We start from the raw sequence: 19454 nt of genomic DNA, 5'->3' as shown, positions 1-19454 counted from the left end.
ACTCTTATATTTAACAGAGATCACTTTTCAGTTAAATTTCAACACTTAAGAATAATTGTGTGTTAATTACAGAGTTCAACCAATAGTATTAAGTAGAACAAAACAAAATACTAAAAGGGATAAAGTATTAAGTTGTTCCTTGACAGTCAGGACAAGGGCTGATCAAGTCATTGCTTCTCATAGTGTCCATTTCACTTCAACAGGTTTCCTTTTTGGTGCTTGGTTAGCTGTCACCGATCAGGGAGAACATATGATATTTGTCCTTTTGGGACTGGCTTATTTCACTCAGCATGTATGTCTTCTTTTAAGAAGTGTCTATTTAGGTGTTTTATCCAATATTTAATCAGGTTGTTTCATTTTCCATTTGCTGTTGAGTTCTTATAAATTCTGAGTATTAACCAGTTGTGCAGTTTGCAAATATTTTCTTTAGTTTATGGTTTTTTCCCATTGTTTCCTGTGCTGTACAAAAGCTCTTTATTTTGTCTATTTTTTTGCTTTTGTAGCCTATTCTTCTGGGGTCTTTTCCAAAAAGTCTTTGTCGCACCCAATGATGGGAAGTATCTTCCTGTGTTTTCATCTAGTAATTTCATAGTTTGGGATCTTACACTTAATTATTTAATCCATTTTGAGTTAATTTTGGTTTATGGTGAGTGATACATTATTCTACAAGTGGATGTCCTATTTCCCCACTACCATTTGTTGAAGAGAGTGTCCTTTTTCACATAAGTGTTTTTGACACCTTTGTCAAAAATCAGTTGTATTTTTTTCAGGGCTCTCTATTTTGTTCCATTGTCTTATGTGTCTTTTTATGCCAATACCATGCTGTTCTGGATACTATAACATTTTAATAGATTTTGAAGTCAGATGATATGATGTCTCCATCTTTTTTTCCTTTTACTCAGTATTACTTTGGTTATTCATGGTCTTTCATGGTTCTATGTGAATTTTAGAATTTTATTTTTAAATATTTATTTATTTATTTGAAAATCAGAGTTACAGAGAGAGGAGAGGCAGAGAGAGACAGAGAGGTCCTCCATCCGATGGTTCACTCCCCAATTGGCTACAACAACTAGAGCTGTGCCAATCCGAAGCCAGGAGCCAGGAGCTTCTTTCGAGTCTCCAACGTGGGTTTAGGGGCCCAAGGACTTGTGCCATCTTCTACTGCTTTCCCAGGCCATAGCAGAGAGCTGGATCAGAAGTGGAGCAGCTGAGTTGCAAATAGGCGCCCATATGGGATGCTGGCACTTCAGGCCAGGGCGTTAACCTGCTGTGCCACAGTGCCGGCCCCGAATTTTAGAATTTTAAAACAATTTCTGCCAAGAAATGCCATTGGTATTTTTTTAGGGATTGCATTGAATCTATAGGTTTCTCAGGGTAGTATGAGCATTTTAACAATATTAATTGTTGCGATCCATAAACATGAGATAAAGTGGGAAGAATCACTTCCTGGTCACTGAAGTAATGAAAACAATGTGTTATTTTTGGAAAGACAGACACATAGATCAATGGAATAGAATAGAAATCCTAGAAATAGATGCTCACAAATATAGTCAACTGATCTTTGGCAAAAGCCATTCAGTAAAGTATAAACTTTTCAACAATTGGTGCTGGTGCAATTAAATGTCCATGGAAGAGAGAAGGAAATTTCAATCTAAGTCTCACACCTTATAAAAAATTTAACTCAAAATAGATAAAAGACTTACATGTCAAACATAAGGAGAGCACCTTCAGGTCCTAAATGTGAGTAAGACTAAATAACTCTCAAACTCCAATTAGAAAATGGATAAAAGACATACACAGATATTTTACCAAATATTATATACAAATGGCAAATAAACATGTGAAAAGATGTTCAGCATCACTAACTATTAGAGAAGTGAAAATTAATATCACAATGAGATTTCACTATTATAACTATCTGAATGACTGAAATGAAAAATAATGACAACATCAAAGAAGGAGGTACCTTTCTCTGAAGGGAGGAGAGAACTTCCACTTTGACCATGGCCTTGTCTAAATATGATCAGAGTCGGTGAACTCAGGGGGCTTCCATAGCCTTGGCAGCTCATGACAAGAGCCTAGGGTGTTTACTGATGACATAAACAAGAGTGTCAATTTGTTAAGTCAACAACAGGAGTCACTGCGCACTTACTCCTTATGTAGGATCTCTGTCCTTAGTGTGCTGTACATTGAGATTTAATGCTATAACTAGTACTCAAACAGTATTTTTCACTTTATGTTACTGTGTGGGAGCAAACTGTTGAAATCTTTACTTAATGTATGCTAAACTGATCTTCTGTATACAAAGAGAATCGAAAATGAATCTTGATGTGAATGGAAGGGGAGAGGGAGTGGGAGATGGGAGGGTTGCGGGTGGGAGGGACGTTATGGAGGAGAAGCCATTGTAATCCATAAGCTGTACTTTGGAAATTTATATTCATTAAATAAAAGTTAAAAAAATGACAACAGTAATGCTGGAGATGATGCAGAGAAATTCTATCAGTCATATACTGCTAATATGAATGTAAAATGATACACCTACTCTGGAAAAACAGTTTTGGGTGTCTCTTAAAAAATCTGAAAGCATGGGGCCACCGCTGTGGAGTAGCAGATAAAGCCACCAACTGCAGTGCCTGCATCCCATATGGGCAATAGTTTGAGTGCTGGCTGTTACACTTCCAATCCAGCTCTCTGCTATGGCCTGGGAAAGCAGTGGAAGATGGCCCAAATGCTTGGGCCCCTGCACCCACATGGGAGACCCAGAAGAAGCTCCAGGCTCCTGGCTTTGGATCAGCGCAGCTCTGGCCATTGTGGCCATTTGGGGAGTGAACCAGTGGATGGAAGGACCCCGCCCCCGCTTCTGCCTCTCTAACTCTGCCTTTCAAATAAATACATAAATATTTAAAAAAATTTCTAAGCATGAAACTACCATACAACCAAGAAATCACACTCCTTGGCGTTTGTCCCAAAGATGAAAAAATCTGTGTTCACTCAAAAGCTATACATTAATGTTCATATTGGGTTGCATTCTCAGCTTCTAGCTCTGGCCTGGCCCAGCCCAGGCAATTGCAGACATGTAGAGAGTGAACCAGCAAATGGGAGCTTTCTGCCTCCCTATTTGTCTCTTTCTGTCTCCCTATCTCACAAATAAAAGAAAAAGCATGACATAGGAAGATTTATTTAAAAATAGCCAACTTAGCAAAATATGTGCAAAGTGTATAAAAAAGATTAAATCCACTTATAATATAAGGTACTATTGCCAAATTGTAAGAAAAGCACTAATATTCAAATGTGAGAAATGAGCAGACAAATCATTAAATTAAAAATCAGCCAACATTTTCTGTAAAGGACCAGATGGTAAATAATTTTAGGCTTTGTGGGCAGTATGGTCTCTGTCACAGCTATCCAGCTCTTCAGTGGAAGGGTGAAAACAGTTATAGAGTATATGTAACCAAATGGAAGTACATGCCTTCCAAAACCAGTGTTACAGAACAAGTGCCAAATCTGGATCATAGACAAGTTTGGTGACCTTTGCATTAAAAAAATACAGATATCTAACAAAAACAAAAATGTTATTAGTCTTATTAGTAAGCAGATAGATTCTAATTAAAGTTTGCAAAATAGTCTAAACTACCAGAATTTATCTTAAACAGAAAACTTTAATTTGCCAAACTAGAAAGGAATGCATTTAAAAATAATAACATTATGAACATTTTTCATGTGTCTTTTGGCTGTTTGGATTTCCTCTTTTGAAAAATGTCTATTGAGGTCCTTGGCTCATCTCTGAAGTGGGTTGTTTGTTTTGTTGTTTTGTAGTTTCCTGATCTCTTTGTAGATTCTGCTTATTAATCCTTTATTAGTTGTATAATTTGCAAATATTTTCTCTGATTCTGTTGGTTGCCTCTTCACCTTCCTGACTGTTTCTTTTGCCGTACAGAAACTTCTCAATTTGATGCAATCCCAATTGTTAATTTTGGCTTTGACTGCCTGTGCCTCTGGGGTCTTTTCCAAGAAGTCTTTGCCTATGCCAATATTTTGCAGGGTTTCTGCAATGTTCTCTAAAAATTTGATGGTGTCGGGTCATAGATTTAGATCTTTAATCCATGTTGAGTGGATTTTTGTATAAGGTGTAAGGTAGGGGTCTTGCTTCATGCTTCTGCACGTGGAAATCCAGTTTTCCCAGCACCATTTGTTGAATAGACTGTCCTTGCTCCAAGAATTGATTTTCTGACTTTCCCCTAATGGTAGAGCTAGAAACGTGCCATGGAACTCCAAATTCCATTAAGTTGTCAGGTACCAATGCCATCTACTAGTTAAAGTGATCAGTTTAAATTCATAATTGATTATAAAGATAGGATTAAGTGTCAAAGGGATCACATACATAATACCAGTGTCTGCTAATAATAATTGATAGAATTAAAAAGGAGAGAGTGACCCAATATGGGAAGCAGGATACACAGCAGACTCAGAATGGCAAACTCCCTAAACAGCACTCTGGCCTCAGAATCAGCCTTTAAGGCATTCAGATCTGGCTAAAAAGCCCATGAGAGTTTCTCAGGCATGGAAAGCGAAAACACTGTGGCAAAAATGACCTAAATGAAAGATCTCTGTGAGTGAGATCCCAGCGGAAAGAACAGGCCATCAAAGAAGGAGGTACCTTTCTCTGAAGGAGGGAGAGAATTTCCACTTTGATTATGGCCTTGTCTAAATAAGGTTGGAGTTCGTGGACTCAAGAGGCTTCCATAGCCTTGGCAGCTCATTGCAAGAGCCTCGGGTGATTACTGACGTCATAAATAAGAGTGTCAATTGTTAAATCAACAATAGGAGTCACTGTGAACTTACTCCCCATGTAGAATCTCTGTCCTTAATGTGTATACTATGCAAATTAACAGTAAAACTAGTATTCAAACAGTACTTTATACTTTGTGTGTCTGTGTGGGTGCAATCTGTTGAAATCTTTACTTGGTATATACTAAGTTGATCTTCTGTATATAAAGATAATTAAAAATGAATCTTAATGAAGAATGGGATGGGAGAGGGAGTAGGAGATGGGATGGTTTGTGGGTGGGAGGAAGGTTATGGGGGGGGGGAATTGCTATAATCCAAAAGTTGTGCTTTCAAAATTTATATTTATTAAATAAAAGTTTAAAAAGTAAAAAAAAATAATAATAGCATTCAATTTTTTTGGGCACATATATAACGTTGGAAGGAAGGAAGGATGGTTCGTAGACTCTTCCTAGAGAGTAATTTGGTTATATGTATCTATATCAAGATTCTTAAAAGTCTGTATCTTTATAACTTCATAATTCTAAAGATATATACTTTTAATTATCTTGCTAAATGTTCCATTCTAAGAAAATTATGAGAAAAGTGGCTAAAGATAACAACTATGACATAATAGGAATGTCTTCCAAAATTAAACCTCTACACCACAGTATTTGTTAGGTAAATTTTGGTAGTTTATACATTTTACAAACTTTAAGAATTAATTTTTATGAAGATTTAATTTTTTAAGATATCTGGCTAAAGAAGATATGGTATATATATCATGATATATCACTCATCCATAAAAGAGAATGAAATCCTGACATTTGCACCAAATTGGATGGAACTAAAGATTATTATTCTAAGCGAAATAAGCCAGACACAAAAAGACAAATTTCTTTTCTTCTCTCAAATGTGGAAGTTAATATAAAGAAATAGTGTAAAAATGTGTGGATGTCATATTATTTGGTATGCAGATAAGATATTTGTAAATGTTATCTTTACTGAATTTTTTTTGGCATTTGGGGTTTTATTCATTCATTTATTTATTTATTTTTAACATTATGTTACTCTTTTTTTAACTTTTATTTAATGAATATAAATTTCCAAAGTACAGCTTATAGATTACAATGCCTTCCCCCCAATAACGTCCCTCCCACCCGCAACCCTCCCATCTCCCACTCCCTCTCCCCTTCCATTCACATCAAGATTAATTTTCGATTCTCTTTGTATACAGATCAGTTTAGCATACATTAAGTAAAGATTTCAACAGTTTGCTCCCACACAGAAACATAAAGTGAAAAATACTGTTTGAGTACTAGTTATAGCATTAAATCTCAATGTACAGCACACTAAGGACAAAGATCCTACATGAGGAGTAAGTGCACAGTGACTCCTGTGGTTCACTTAACAATTTGACACTCTTGTTTATGGCATCAGTAATCACCCTAGGCTCTTGTCATGAGCTGCCAAGGCTATGGAAGCCCCCTGAGTTCACTGACTCTGATCATATTTAGACAAGGCCATGGTCAAAGTGGAAGTTCTCTCCTCCCTTCAGAGAAAGGTACCTCCTTCTTTGATGACCCGTTCTTTCCACTGGGATCTCACTCGCGGAGATCTTTCATTTAGGTCTTTTTTTCCCCAGAGTGTCTTGGCTTTCCATGCCTGAAATACTCTCATGGGATTTTCAGCTGGATCCACATGCCTTAAGGGCTGATTCTGAGGCCAGAGTGCTGTTTAGGACATCTGCCATTCTATGGGTCTGCTGTGTACCTCACTTCCCATGTTGGATCGTTCTCTCCCTTTTTTATACTGAATTTTTTTTGACAGGCAGCGTTAGACAGTGAGAGAGAGAGACAGAAAGGTCTTCCTTCCATTGGTTCACCCCCCAAATGGCCACTACAGCCGGCGCATTGCGGCCAACATGCTGCGCCGATACGAAGCCAGGACCAGGTGCCTCGTCCTAATCTCCCATGCGGGTGCAGGGCCCAAAGACTTGGGCCATCCTCCACTGCCTTCCCAGGCCACAGCAGAGAGCTGGACTGGAAGAGGAGCAACCGGGACTAGAACCGGTTCCCCAACCGGGACTAGAACCTGGGGTGCCGGCGCCGCAGGTGGAGGATTAGCCAAGTGAGCCGTGGCACCGGCCTCTTTACTGAATTATACCCTCTATATTATAATATACCTTTATTCCTCATTTTATGATCCTTGTCATGAATCAAAATTATGTGGTATTACTATCCCTGCTTTCAAGAAAAAATAGTATGCAGGTGTATGTATATAATATAGCACAATATTATAGATTGTTAAATCTTAAAGATTTTGATTAAATAAAGATAAAAATACTAAAGTGATTTTTAAAGTATTGACAATGGCAGGGTACAATATATTTAATGTTTTATGTTAAATATTTATATAAAGTAAAATAATACATAGAAAAATAACTGGAAGAAATGATGCTGAGCTGTCAAGTGTGGTTTCATCTGGCTGTTAGAATGACAAGTAGAGGTGATTTTTTTAAATTTCTCATACTTTTTTAATGCTTTCCCCAGTTGTTTACAGTAAGTGTGCTACTTTTGTTATCAAAGGAGAAAGAGAATTAAAAAGGAAATTCATAGCCTTTTACTCCTCCTGCTTCTTCCTCTGCTTATCCTAAAGGTTTTCTAGAGCATTTTGGGGTTGGTTTTCAACTTTTTTCTGCATAGTGGGCACAATCACTTTATTACATTTTGTTAATGTTATATCACTTGACAGAAATGCCCTGTCTAAATCATTTAGAAGAGGAAGACAGCGTACAAGAGTACTGAACTTCCATAAGCAAGAAGGCAGAGTTTCTGTCCCAACTGTTGCACAGGTTGAGGATCCCTAATCTGAAAATCTGAAATCTGGGCAGATTTTGGTAAGGCCTATTCAAATATCCCCAAATCCAGAAAACTCTAAAATATGAAACACTTCTGGTTGCAAACACTTCAGATAAGGGATCCTCAACTTGTATTTATTAATTGTGTGATCATGAGTGATTCACTGACTGACTTTTTCTCCATCTGTGAAATAAAGATTAGTTTCTTCTGGCTGAAACACTCTGAATTCTTTTGTAGTTGGGAGATAGAGATGGGGGCAAGCAGAGAGAATATTGAGTATGCTAAAAACCTACTGGGATTATCATTCTTTGATGACTTGATGAATATTCCAGAAAGTCCTTTACTGTATAGCTATAATTCCATAAATCTATTCACCTTCTGAGGGGATTTGTTTATTACTTCATTTGTTTGTGAATCCCACTCAACCCACAAATATTTCAATGTCAGAAACACTCTAGGCACTTATTTTGTTTTCTTTCTTTCGTTATTTATTTATATGAAAGAGTTACAAGAGAGAGAAGGAGATGAGGAGAGAGAGAGAAAGAGAGAGAGAAAAAGAGAGAGAGAGAAAGAGAGAGAAAAGAGAAAGAGAGGTCTTCCATCTGCTGGTTCACTCCCCAGTTGGCCACAATGGCCGGAGCTTCGCCGATCCAAAGCCAGGAGCCAGGAGCTTCCCCCGGGTCTTCCCAGAAGGGTGCAGGGGCCCAAGGACTTGGGCCATCTTCTACTGCCTTCCCAGGCCATAGCAGAGAGCTGGATCAGAAGTAGAGCAGCCGGAACTTGGACCAGTGCCCATATGGGATGCCAGCACTGCAGGAGGCAGCTTTACCTGCTACGCCATGGCACCAGCCCCTGTTTTCATAAACAATAAAGAACTCAGCATTTATAAAAGAATGATTGTTTATAGCTCCTGTCTTTACTGTTGAGGAACAGTGTCTTTTTTTTAGCATACTATTTGTTGAACTCTTTACTTAGTGTAGGGTTAACCTATGAGTATAAAGTACACTGAAAATAGATCTTTGTAAAAATTAACAGTGGGAATAGGAGAGGGAGGAGGAAGGGTTGGAATGTGAGTGGGAGGGAGAGTAGAGCGGGAAGTGTATCACTATGTTCCTAAATCTGTGTATATGAAATACATGGAACTTGTATACCTTAAATAAAGTTAAAAAAAATAAAGAAGGTTATACACATGGGAAAAAAAAGATTTATTGATTTAATTGAAAAGCAGAGTTACAGAGAGGAAGAAACAGAGATATGCGCACACACACACACAGAGAGAGAGAGAGAGAGAGAGAGAGAGAGAGAGAGTTTTCCATCTGATGGTTCACTCCCCAAATGGTCACAACAACTGGAGCTGGGCTGATCTGAATCCAGGAGCCAGGAGCTTCTTCCGGGTCTCCCACGTGGGGCCATCCTCTGCTGCTCTCTTAGGCCATTAGCAAGGAGCTTGATCGGAGTGAGCAGCTGGGACTGGAACTCGTGCCCATATGGGATGCTGGCACTGCAGATAGCAGCTTAACCTGCTATGCCACAGTGCTAGCCCCAAGGATAGCATTTTTAACCAATAAATTGTTCATATTATTTATAATAACTATCTAATGCATTTTATTTTCCCCTTAAAAGGGCCAGATGGTCATGTGACTAGATATGATTTGGATTGGCTGGCGAAAAACAGCTACGAAGGGCAGAAACAGAAGGTTATCCAGCCTAGAATATTATGGAATGCCGAGATCTACCAGCAAGCTCAAGTTCCATCTGTAGATTTCCAGAGCTTCTTAGAAAGTAATGAGGGACTGAAGAAGTTTTTGCAAAACTTTCTGCTCTATGGAATTGCATTTGTAGAAAATGTCCCTCCCACTCAGGAGCACACAGCAAGGTTGGCAGAAAGGATCAGCTTGATCAGGTAATTAGTTAGTTTTCTGAAATCCACAGTAATTATTTTCTATAGCGTAAGTACCAATGAAGAAATATAATAGGTATGGTGTCCCTTGTTTACAAACCAGAATATTTTGTAATCTGAATAAGGAGACTCCCACTTTTAGTGCTTTATTTGAGGACTAGGTTTATAATCTCTAAAGATACTTATATGTTAAATATAATAAAGTCACTGATGTATTTTTCTAGACCAGTGATCCTCGAAGTGAGAAGTATCATTGTACATGAGAAAGAACACTGAGTGTGAGTAACTAGGTAATAGTCCAAGTTGTACCATCAAGATGTGTGATAATAGGCAAGTCCTTTACACACACACACACACACACACATAAACACTCTCAATTCCCCCTCCTCCACTGACCTGTATACATTCCCATCTGCTCAGAAGAGGATTAAATAAGTCGGTGTATAAAGATCATCCATTCTTGACTTTCTATGATTGCTAAGGTTTGATTCAGAGGCGAGTTTTTTTTTTTTTTTTTTTTTGTCCATCAACTTGTGAATGATTTTTATTTTTTTTTCTAATGGTTAGATTACCTCTTTTTTTAAACTTTTATTTAATGAATATAAATTTCCAAAGTACAGCTTATGGATTACAATGGCTTCCCCCCATAACGTCCCTCTCACCCGCAACCCTCCCCTTTCCCACTACCTCTCCCCTTCCATTCACATCAAGATTCATTTTCAATTCTCTTTATATACAGAAGATCAGTTTAGCATATATTAAGTAAAGATTTCAACAGTTTGCTCCCACACAGAAACATAAAGTGAAAAATACTGTTTGAGTACTAGTTATAGCATTAAATCTCAATGTACAGCACACTAAGGAACAGAGATCCTACATGAGGAGTAAGTTGTTAATAATACTGCCTTACCACATTGTACAGCACTTAACCAACAAATTCGGATCTATATTTAATTTGGGTCATTATAGTAGTCCAGATAAATGTGTGTTTTATCCCCTGTCCTCTGGATGAGGCACCTGACACTCGGATATAGTAAGTAGTTTTCTCAGGGTTGCTCTGCTAGTAAGAAATAGAACTGGAATTCAAATAGTTTGTTTCCTTGGTCTAAAAACAGTGCTGTTTTTATTACCACTCTGCAGTTCTAGGTGTTATATAGATTGATCTGTGTTGTTAAATGTGATAGAAATCTACATTACTATAATTAGCACTTTCATTTTACTTAAAAAGTCCCAGATATAGTTCATTGTGTAGCAGACAGTATGCTGTGTCATTTGCTCTGTGTCAACAACATTTAAGTCTTTCTGTTTGAAACAAAGTGAGAACTTTCGAGTGAAAGAAACTGTACTGGTAAGCAAGAAATTTAGAAGGTTTTGGCAATTTTAGTTCAAAAGAAAGATCATTGCCCATTTAGACTTGGCATTCCCAGAAGATGAACTCTAAAAGTTAAAATATTAAAGTGACCTTTATTCAGATCTGAACCCACCAGGACAATAATTACAAGAGCCCTTGTCTCTACTGTTGAGTAACAGTGATTTTTTTTCTTCCATTTGTTTAATTTCTTACTTAGTGGAGGATTAAGCACATGATTATAAAATAAATTGAAAGTATATCATTGTAAAAATTAAAAGAAAGAATAAATAAAGAGGGATGAGGGAGGGTGGGAGCATGGGTGGGAACTGTCACTATGCTCCTAATTCTGTATATATGAAATACATGAATTTTTTACTTTATGTAAATAAAAATTATTTTTAAAAAAGAATTAAAGTTAGGAGACTATTCTAAGTCTTTTATGAATTTTACATTGTTGAAAATTTCCTCTTTATTGTTATTTTTACCTCAGGAAATGAAAAATAAAATGGGAAGTTGAAAAAAATATGAAGTATACCTCAAGGATAGATACAAAAATGATAATAGCAAGTCTCAGTAAAACTATCCCTTTTTCTTTCCTTATTTCTCTATTGCCAAAAGATGAGTGAGTGTCTACATTAGTTACTTCTGTGTAACATGAAGAATATGGAAATTTTTCAATCACCCTTGAAAATTGGAGTATCCAAGATATTAGAAAGTTTACATCTTTATTGAAGAAATAATGTTAATAAAAGACAGAGCTGATAACTAGTACTCAAACGCTATTTTTCACTTTATGTTTCTGTGTGGGAGCAAACTGTTGAAATCTTTACTTAATATATGCTAAACTGATCTTCTGTATATAAAGAGAAACGAAAATGAATCTTGATGTGAACGGAAGGGGAGAGGGAGCGGGAAAGGGGAGGGTTGCAGGTGGGAGGGAAGTTATGGGGGGGAAGCCATTGTAATCCATAAGCTGTACTTTGGAAATTTATATTCATTAAATAAAAGTTAAAAAAGAAAAAAAAGACAAGAGCTGTAAAAATAAAACAATAATACATTTTTTAAAAAAAATCACTGCTAGAAGCAACTATATTATCTTTTTTTATGAAAGGAAGATGAGCACTTGGAGGAATCCTGAATGTAAAGGCTATTAAAAGTGGACACATCGAAGCGTAGGTTAATACTCCAAGCTTTCAGAATACGTTATACTTCAAGTTTTCCCATCAACTTCTTAGAATATTAACCAGTAACAGATTTGTCAAACCTGATGTGGTGTTCAACTCTCATTTTTACCTTGTGGATGGAAATATGAAACAAAAAATGTGTTATTATGTTTAAATAATTAAGAAAGTACTGGAAAGAGTTTTTGGGAGACAAGAATGATAATTTCCAATAGCTAACAGATCTTCCTTTATTTCATTTGACAGAGAAACTATCTATGGGAGGATGTGGCATTTCACTTCAGACTTCTCCAGAGGTGACACTGCATACACGAAGCTAGCTCTGGATAGGCACACTGACACTACCTATTTTCAAGAGCCCTGTGGGTAGGTGGAATAGACTTTACTGAGTAGCATCTTTACATGTGATGATCTTGAATGACTTCTTAGTCATTTTCCAGTCTCTTTGAACCAAAATCACATTTGCTGCTCCAGATTTGTATGACTGTTTTTTTTTCTCTTCCGCTAGAGATGTGATCTTTTTGAAATACCCTAGCTCAGTCTTCTTCATACTCATGGGAATAAAAATATTAAGTGATTAAAAACCCTCCTTACTTCATAAATGTAGTTTTAGTTTTGTTAAAATTGTTTTTCTCAAAGTAAATTTAACTTACCAAAAAAAAAGTACAGGTTAACTGTTAGTTTTGGAATTTGCATACTTTTCCTGCATCTAGTTATTAAATTATTGCAAAGAGGTCAACCCTTACAAATGTGACTGCTTTGGGTATGGTATTGAGAGAATTTTAAATCTGATTTACAAGAAGATTGAGAGGATAAATGACTGAGAAATAGCCTTTTTAACATAGACTCAGAAGCTACTGAGCCAAATATGATATATATCATACTTAATTTTCCTGCTTTCAGAGATCCTGCTCAGTGTTATAAATGTATGGAGATACCTATAACTCTGCATCCTCATTCTAGAGGATGAAGAAAGGAAGAAAGAGGAAAATGGATGAGAAGCAGCTGGATAGAGGCTGAGGTTCAAATATTGACTAACTCTTCCCTTATGACCATCACCAGAGATAAGAAACTGTGCTTTTAATTTAACTCTTTTGATTAAATGGCAAGGACAAAGTAGATTAGCAGTATAGTTGTAGTGGTTCAAAGTTCAGGTTATGACTGTGGAAGACAATATGGAGATACCTCAGAAATCTAAATATAGACCTATCAGCCATCCCACTCCTAGGAATTTACCCAAACCAAAAGAAATCAGTATATGAAAGAGTTTTCTGTACCTCCATGTTCATTGCAGCACAATTCATAATAGCTAAGATATGGAATGAACCCAGATGTCCATTAACTGTTGGCTGAATAAAGAAATGATGGTATATATACACTGTCACTCCCCCTCTTCGTGGAGGAACGACACAGGACCCTGCGCTGTTCTTTCGTCTGCTCGGCCCTCCCCGGGTTTGCTGCTGGTTCTTCCCGGGTTGGCTACTGTCCCTTCCACCTCCGTGGAAGGGCAGTTCCCCCTGGCCACATTCCCCACTTCCGCAGGGGAGCAGCACACCGCCGGCCGGCTTTCTCGGGGAGCTGCACAGGTGTTCCCCTTAGATGTTCCCCTTAGATGTTCCTGGTGCATGCCGTCTCTCTCCTCCTTTATAGTCCTCCTCCGCCAATCCTAACTCGGCTGCCCACACGCCGAGTACGCTGCTCTCCTCCAATCAGGAGCAAGTCCTACAGCTTATTGGTTGAACTGGAGGCAGCTGTGCGGAAGCTGTTTACTTCTCTCCCAGCGCCATGTTGTGGGAGAGCAGATGCATAGAATAAGTCTTAATTCCAGTAACTCAGTCCAGTCCGGATTGCTCCCCACAGATCCCCCTTTCTTTTTATTTTTGGCGTTGATATGCGCCTGTCTTCGGTGTCCCGCGGCACACACTCTGCTCTACTTGCTAGAGTTGCCACAGGTTCTTACAAGTCCTATCAATCAGGCAAACCGAATCCGGGTCCTCTCTTCGCCATGTTGTGAGGAGGTTTTTAGGCGCTGATGCGTGCCTGTGTTCGGTGACCTGCGGCTCATACTCTGGTCGAGCCACCTGCTGGCGCTTACCGCCTTAATCAGGCAGACCGAATCCAAGCTTTCTCATTGCCGTATTGTGGGGGAGACTTATTAGTGTTGGTTCGTGCCTATCTTCGGTGACCTGCAGCTCATACTCTGGTCGAGCTGCTTGCTGGCGCTTACCGCCTTAATCAGGCAGACTGAATCCAAGCTTTCTCATTGTTGTATTGTGGGGAGGCCTTACTGATGTTAATTCGTGCCTGTCTTCGGTGACCTGCGGCGCATAAGCTGCCAGCCGCCGCAGGTGCTCATCGCCTCACTCAATCAGGCAGACCGAATCCAAGCTCTCACATTGCTGGGTTGTGGGGAGGCCTTTCTCTTTCTCTATTTCTCTATCTCCGGGCATTCCCATTTCTCCTATTTTACTTCTGCCAGCATTCCTATTTCTCTCATTTTACTTCTAAAACTTCTGTTTCTCTTATCCCCGCAGCCTCCCGGCGCCTCGCCCTGCCGGCAGGCTCCGCCCCGAGGCTATTTCTCGGCGGCCTTCCGGCTGAGCCGCTTCAGCCCACGTCTCTCCCATCCGCGCGGCTCGGCTTTGCGCGCACACTCCGCGGTCTCGCACTTAACCCTTTCGCGTCTGAACCACGGCCTCGCGCCAGCCCCGCGTTCCCCATCTATTCACGCCCCGTGCTCTCTCTGCACGTGGCGGCTTCCGCGAGTCACACAGCGTAGCTTACGTGTCCGCCACTAGCATTCAATCCAAGTTCCCCGGGCTAGCCTGGCGAATTCAACCCAGCTTACGTCTCCGCCCCACGATTTGGCTTCCCGTCCTTTGCTCCCCGGGCTAATCAGACGGATCCCAATCTGGCTTACGTTTCAGCTTCTGGTTTCAACTTTTTGCCCCCCATTCCCGGGCTAACTTGAGAATCCCAAAGTGGCTTTCGTTTCCGCCTTGGCCTGGCCCCTGCGGCTTCAATTTCCCTAACATTTTTCTCTACCCGGTATGTTTCCCCAAACTTTCCTCCAACGATATTCCTCCCTCATTTCTCCTGGCCTCTCCCCACAGTCCGCATCCGAGTCTGTTTGTTCTAGCTTTCACTTTCGCTTTCGACCTTAGAGATTTCTCCCAGCTTCCCCCCGTAGTCCGTATCTGAGTCTATGCCTAGGCTTTCAATAGCTTCTTCCGGCACCCTTTTCGTCCGGCTTTTCCCTAGGCTGTTTGCTAGTCTCTCTCTCCGGTATTTTCCCAGTTCTTCCCGTTTCTTTCCTCCTAAGTTTCCTATCCGTCCTAAGTTTCCTATTCGAGTCAGGTTTCCTATCCGAGTCACGGCACCATTATGTCGCTCCCCCTCTTCGTGGAGGAACGACACAGGACCCTGCGCTGTTCTCTCGTCTGCTCAGCCCTCCCCGGGTTTGCTGCTGGTTCTTCCCGGGTTGGCTACTGTCCCTTCCACCTCCGTGGAAGGGCAGTTCCCCCTGGCCACATTCCCCACTTCCGCAGGGGAGCGGCACACCGCCGGCCGGCTTTCTCGGGGAGCTGCACAGGTGTTCCCCTTAGATGTTCCCCTTAGATGTTCCTGGTGCATGCCGTCTCTCTCCTCCTTTATAGTCCTCCTCCGCCAATCCTAACTCGGCTGCCCACACGCCGAGTACGCTGCTCTCCTCCAATCAGGAGCAAGTCCTACAGCTTATTGGTTGAACTGGAGGCAGCTGTGCGGAAGCTGTTTACTTCTCTCCCAGCGCCATGTTGTGGGAGAGCAGATGCATAGAATAAGTCTTAATTCCAGTAACTTAGTCCAGTCCGGATTGCTCCCCACATACACTATGGAGTACTACTCAGCTGTAAAAACAAAAATGAAATCCTGTCTTTTGTAACAAGATTGTTGCAGCTGGAAACCATTGTACTTAGTCAAATAAACCAGTCCAAAAATGACAGATATCATGTTTTCCCTGATCCAACATAACTTATAGAAGCTGAAATGTAATGTTTTGGAGTGAAATAGACATTTTGAGAATCAATGATTGCTTATAGCCCTTGTCTCTTCCATTGAGGAACAGTGTTTTGTTTTGTTTTATTTCTCTTCATACTATTTGTTGAATTTTTTCACTCAGAGTGGGGTTAACTATACAAAAATTAAGTATATTGAAAATAGAGCATTGTAAAAAATAAGAGTGGGAATCTGAGATGCATGGGGAGGAAGGGTTGGAATATGGGTGGGAGGGAGGGTAGGGGGAGAAGAGCCACTAAGTTCCTAAATCTGTATATATGAAATATATGAAACTTGTATGACTTAAATTAAAATAATTGTTAATAAAAAAGACCTCAAAGTTCAGGTTATGGCATAAGCTACACTTGCATTTGCATCCCATGTACTGGCTTTATGATCTTGGACAAGTTATTTTACCGCCCTGTGCCTCAGCTTCTTCATCTGTAAAATGAGATTAATAATAAAACCTATCCATTAGTGTTGCTAAGGGATTAAAATACATGATGTATTTAGAGCATTTGACATATTGCCGGCTCCGCAGGCAGAGGATTAGCCAAGTGAGCCGCAGCGCCGGCCTCTCTGTCTTAATAAATAGCACTATCATCTTTAAAGCTGTGCAGGTGAGAAAACTGGAGTCACTTTAGATTCTTGACTGTCCTTCATCCTCCACATCAAATAGTTATCAACTCCTGCCAGTTCTACCACTGTAGTGTCTCTCAGGTATGCACTCTTCTCTATCAAATGCCTCTCTAAGCTCAAGCCCTCAATAATTTATCAACTATTTAAATTATCCAAGTTGTTTTCAAAGCTTTTTGTCATCTTGCTTTCCACTAGTCCATTGTCCACACTACTGCCATAGTCAGCTCTTTAAAATGTTAATATGAGCATAGAGTTTCACAGTTTAAAATCATTCTTTTGTTCTCAGTGCTATGCCAAGAGGAACTTCTGACTTTCTTCCTTGAATAAACCTTGTGATTTTACATCAGCATATTTGGTCATACTGTTTCTTTGCCTGGAATGCTCTCTTCTCAGCACCTCAATCTCATTCTAGTCCAATTCTTGCTCATTCTTTAAGATTAAGCCAAGCCACCAAACCCTCCTCCAAAACATTTCTTTACACAACACTCCACCAGAGCAGATCATTCTTTTGTTTATTGTCTGTCTCTTGAATACAATTTTATTATAGTACCTATCATATTTTATTGAGACCCTGATCAAGTTCCTGGCTCCTGGCTCCTGGCTCCTGGCTCCTGGCTTTGACCTCCAGCTGCTGTGAGCATTTGAAAAGGGAACTAGCTGATAGAATCTTTCTCTTTCTCTGCCTCTCTCTCTGCCTCTGTCTCTTTCTCTATCTCTGTTCTCTCAAACAAACAACTAAACATTAAATGATTAAAAACACCTTATTCATGTATTCCCAGGCCCAGCACATATAGGCTTCAATACATATCAAGTATATTTAGAAGAAATCTCCAGTGACATTGCTATTCCAAACTGTACAATTGGATATGAGGGGGAAAACCTCATATGTCTTTCTTTCCTTTTTTGTTTTACAATGACATACTTTCAGTTTATTTTGTAATCATAAGCTCAACCCTCCACTAAGTATTCAATAAACAGTAAGAAGAAAAAAAAACACCATTCCTCAACAGCAGAGACAAGGGCTATAAACAATAATCAAATCTCAAAATGTCAATTTCATTCATATACCTCACTTTTTTAATATTCTATTAGTTACCACAGATCAGGGAAAACACAATTTTGTCTTTTTGGGACTGGCTTATTTCGCTAAGTATAATGGTTTCTAGTTGCATTCATTTTGTTATATAAGACAGGATTGCATTCTTTTTATGGCCAAGTAGTATTCCATAGTGTTTATATACCACATTTTCTTTATCCAGTCATCAGTTGATAGACATCTGGGTTGATTCCATATCTTAGCTGTTGTAAATTGAGCTGCAATAAACAGGGGGTACAGATAACTTTCATATGCTGATTTCATTTTATTTGGGTAAATTCCCAGGAGTAGGATGTCTGTGTCATATGGTAGATCTATTTTCATATTTCCAAGGAATCTCCATACTGTTTGCCACAATTGCTGTAATTGTTTTTTATGAAAAGAAAGTGACACAGATTCAGAAATGATTTCATATATAATTTTCTGTAATTTTGATATGTTCTCTATTCTCCACTGAACAGAATTTTCTTTTCTTTGCACTCTAGTATTCAAGTGTTTCACTGTCTTAAGCATGAAGGAACGGGTGGCAGGACACTGCTGGTAGATGGATTCTATGCAGCAGAACAGGTACTTCAAAAGGCACCTGAGGAATTTGAACTCCTCAGCAAAGTACCATTGAAGCATGAATATATTGAAAATGTTGGAGAATGTCAGAACCACATGATCGGGGTTGGGCCAGTGTTAAATATCTACCCGTGGAATAAAGAGCTCTATTTGATCAGGTGAGTACCAAATAACTATTCCCTAGTGTAATGAATTTACCAAATATTAACATTTTACTGCAGTGAAGATCCTTAAGATCCCTATAATCTACCACAATATAATCTTGCTATTATATGGATTTTTATTGTACACCATTTTACATTCTTACTATAATTCTTGTGGAATAATAAGTAGACCAACAGCCAATGAACACTACATTTTGGGATAGCAGAATTTGGAAGTAGTGTGTTTAAAATGAAAACACTGTCAAAATGGAAAATGGTTATTAAGTTCTCTTCAGTGACCAAGCATCTTCAATAGCCAAAGGCATGATGACAAAAACATTTATGTCTGTAGGCCAGATTTATGTGAAGCTCCTGGCCAGTGTATCCAATTTTTGGCTGGATAGCACCACTTAGATAGCTTGTAGGACCATAAAACATGTTATATTCAAGCAAAACTCATCCATCTTCTCCCATTTTAAGCGTTTTCCTCCACTTGTTTTTCCAGTTTCATTGATTAAGTGGTTATCACCTCCATCCACCAAGTGGCCCAAATGAAAGACAAGTCATCTAACTTTTCCCTCTCCTTGATACCACCCAACCACTCTTATCAACTCTGCCTCCTAACTTTTTCTCCAACCATCCACTTACTGCTTTCTATTCACAATTCCACAATTTTTTCAGTGAGACCACTATTAGTTTTCTTCTATACCAGTGCTAAAATCTTTTACCTCGTCTCCTTACTTCCACTGTGAACCTTCTACTATTCATTTTTCATGCTATTGCAAGAGCAGTCACTCCAAAACACAAGGCTTAATTTATTGCTCCCCCGTTAAGATCCTTCTGAATTTCCTCAATGTCTTTTTTTCAAGGTTTTTATTTAACGAATACAAATTTCGTATGTACAGCTTTTAGGGATAGAG

General features: G+C 39.2%; 1 protein-coding gene across 13 annotated transcripts in view; it reads left to right on the top strand.

Annotated features, from left to right (window-relative positions):
• LOC149119780 (trimethyllysine dioxygenase, mitochondrial-like) overlaps window positions 1-19454 on the top strand; it is a 110969-nt gene that overhangs the window by 48385 nt on the left and 43130 nt on the right. For 12 of the 13 annotated variants that reach the window (XM_089324593.1, XM_089324600.1, XM_089324595.1 and 9 more), the window contains 3 exons: window positions 9249-9528; window positions 12304-12423; window positions 18313-18549. In XM_089324593.1, the coding sequence (XP_089180719.1) occupies window positions 9249-9528; window positions 12304-12423; window positions 18313-18549 (637 nt within the window). The remainder of the gene's footprint in view (window positions 1-9248; window positions 9529-12303; window positions 12424-18312; window positions 18550-19454) is intronic. The other variant, XM_089324602.1, reaches the window with a different exon arrangement.

This window comes from Oryctolagus cuniculus, chromosome X (assembly GCF_051225735.1).
Source record: "Oryctolagus cuniculus isolate XC-2025 breed Fujian yellow rabbit chromosome X, ASM5122573v1, whole genome shotgun sequence".
NCBI classification, from domain to species: Eukaryota; Metazoa; Chordata; class Mammalia; order Lagomorpha; family Leporidae; genus Oryctolagus; species Oryctolagus cuniculus.
This window is presented reverse-complemented; position numbering and strand designations above follow the sequence as displayed.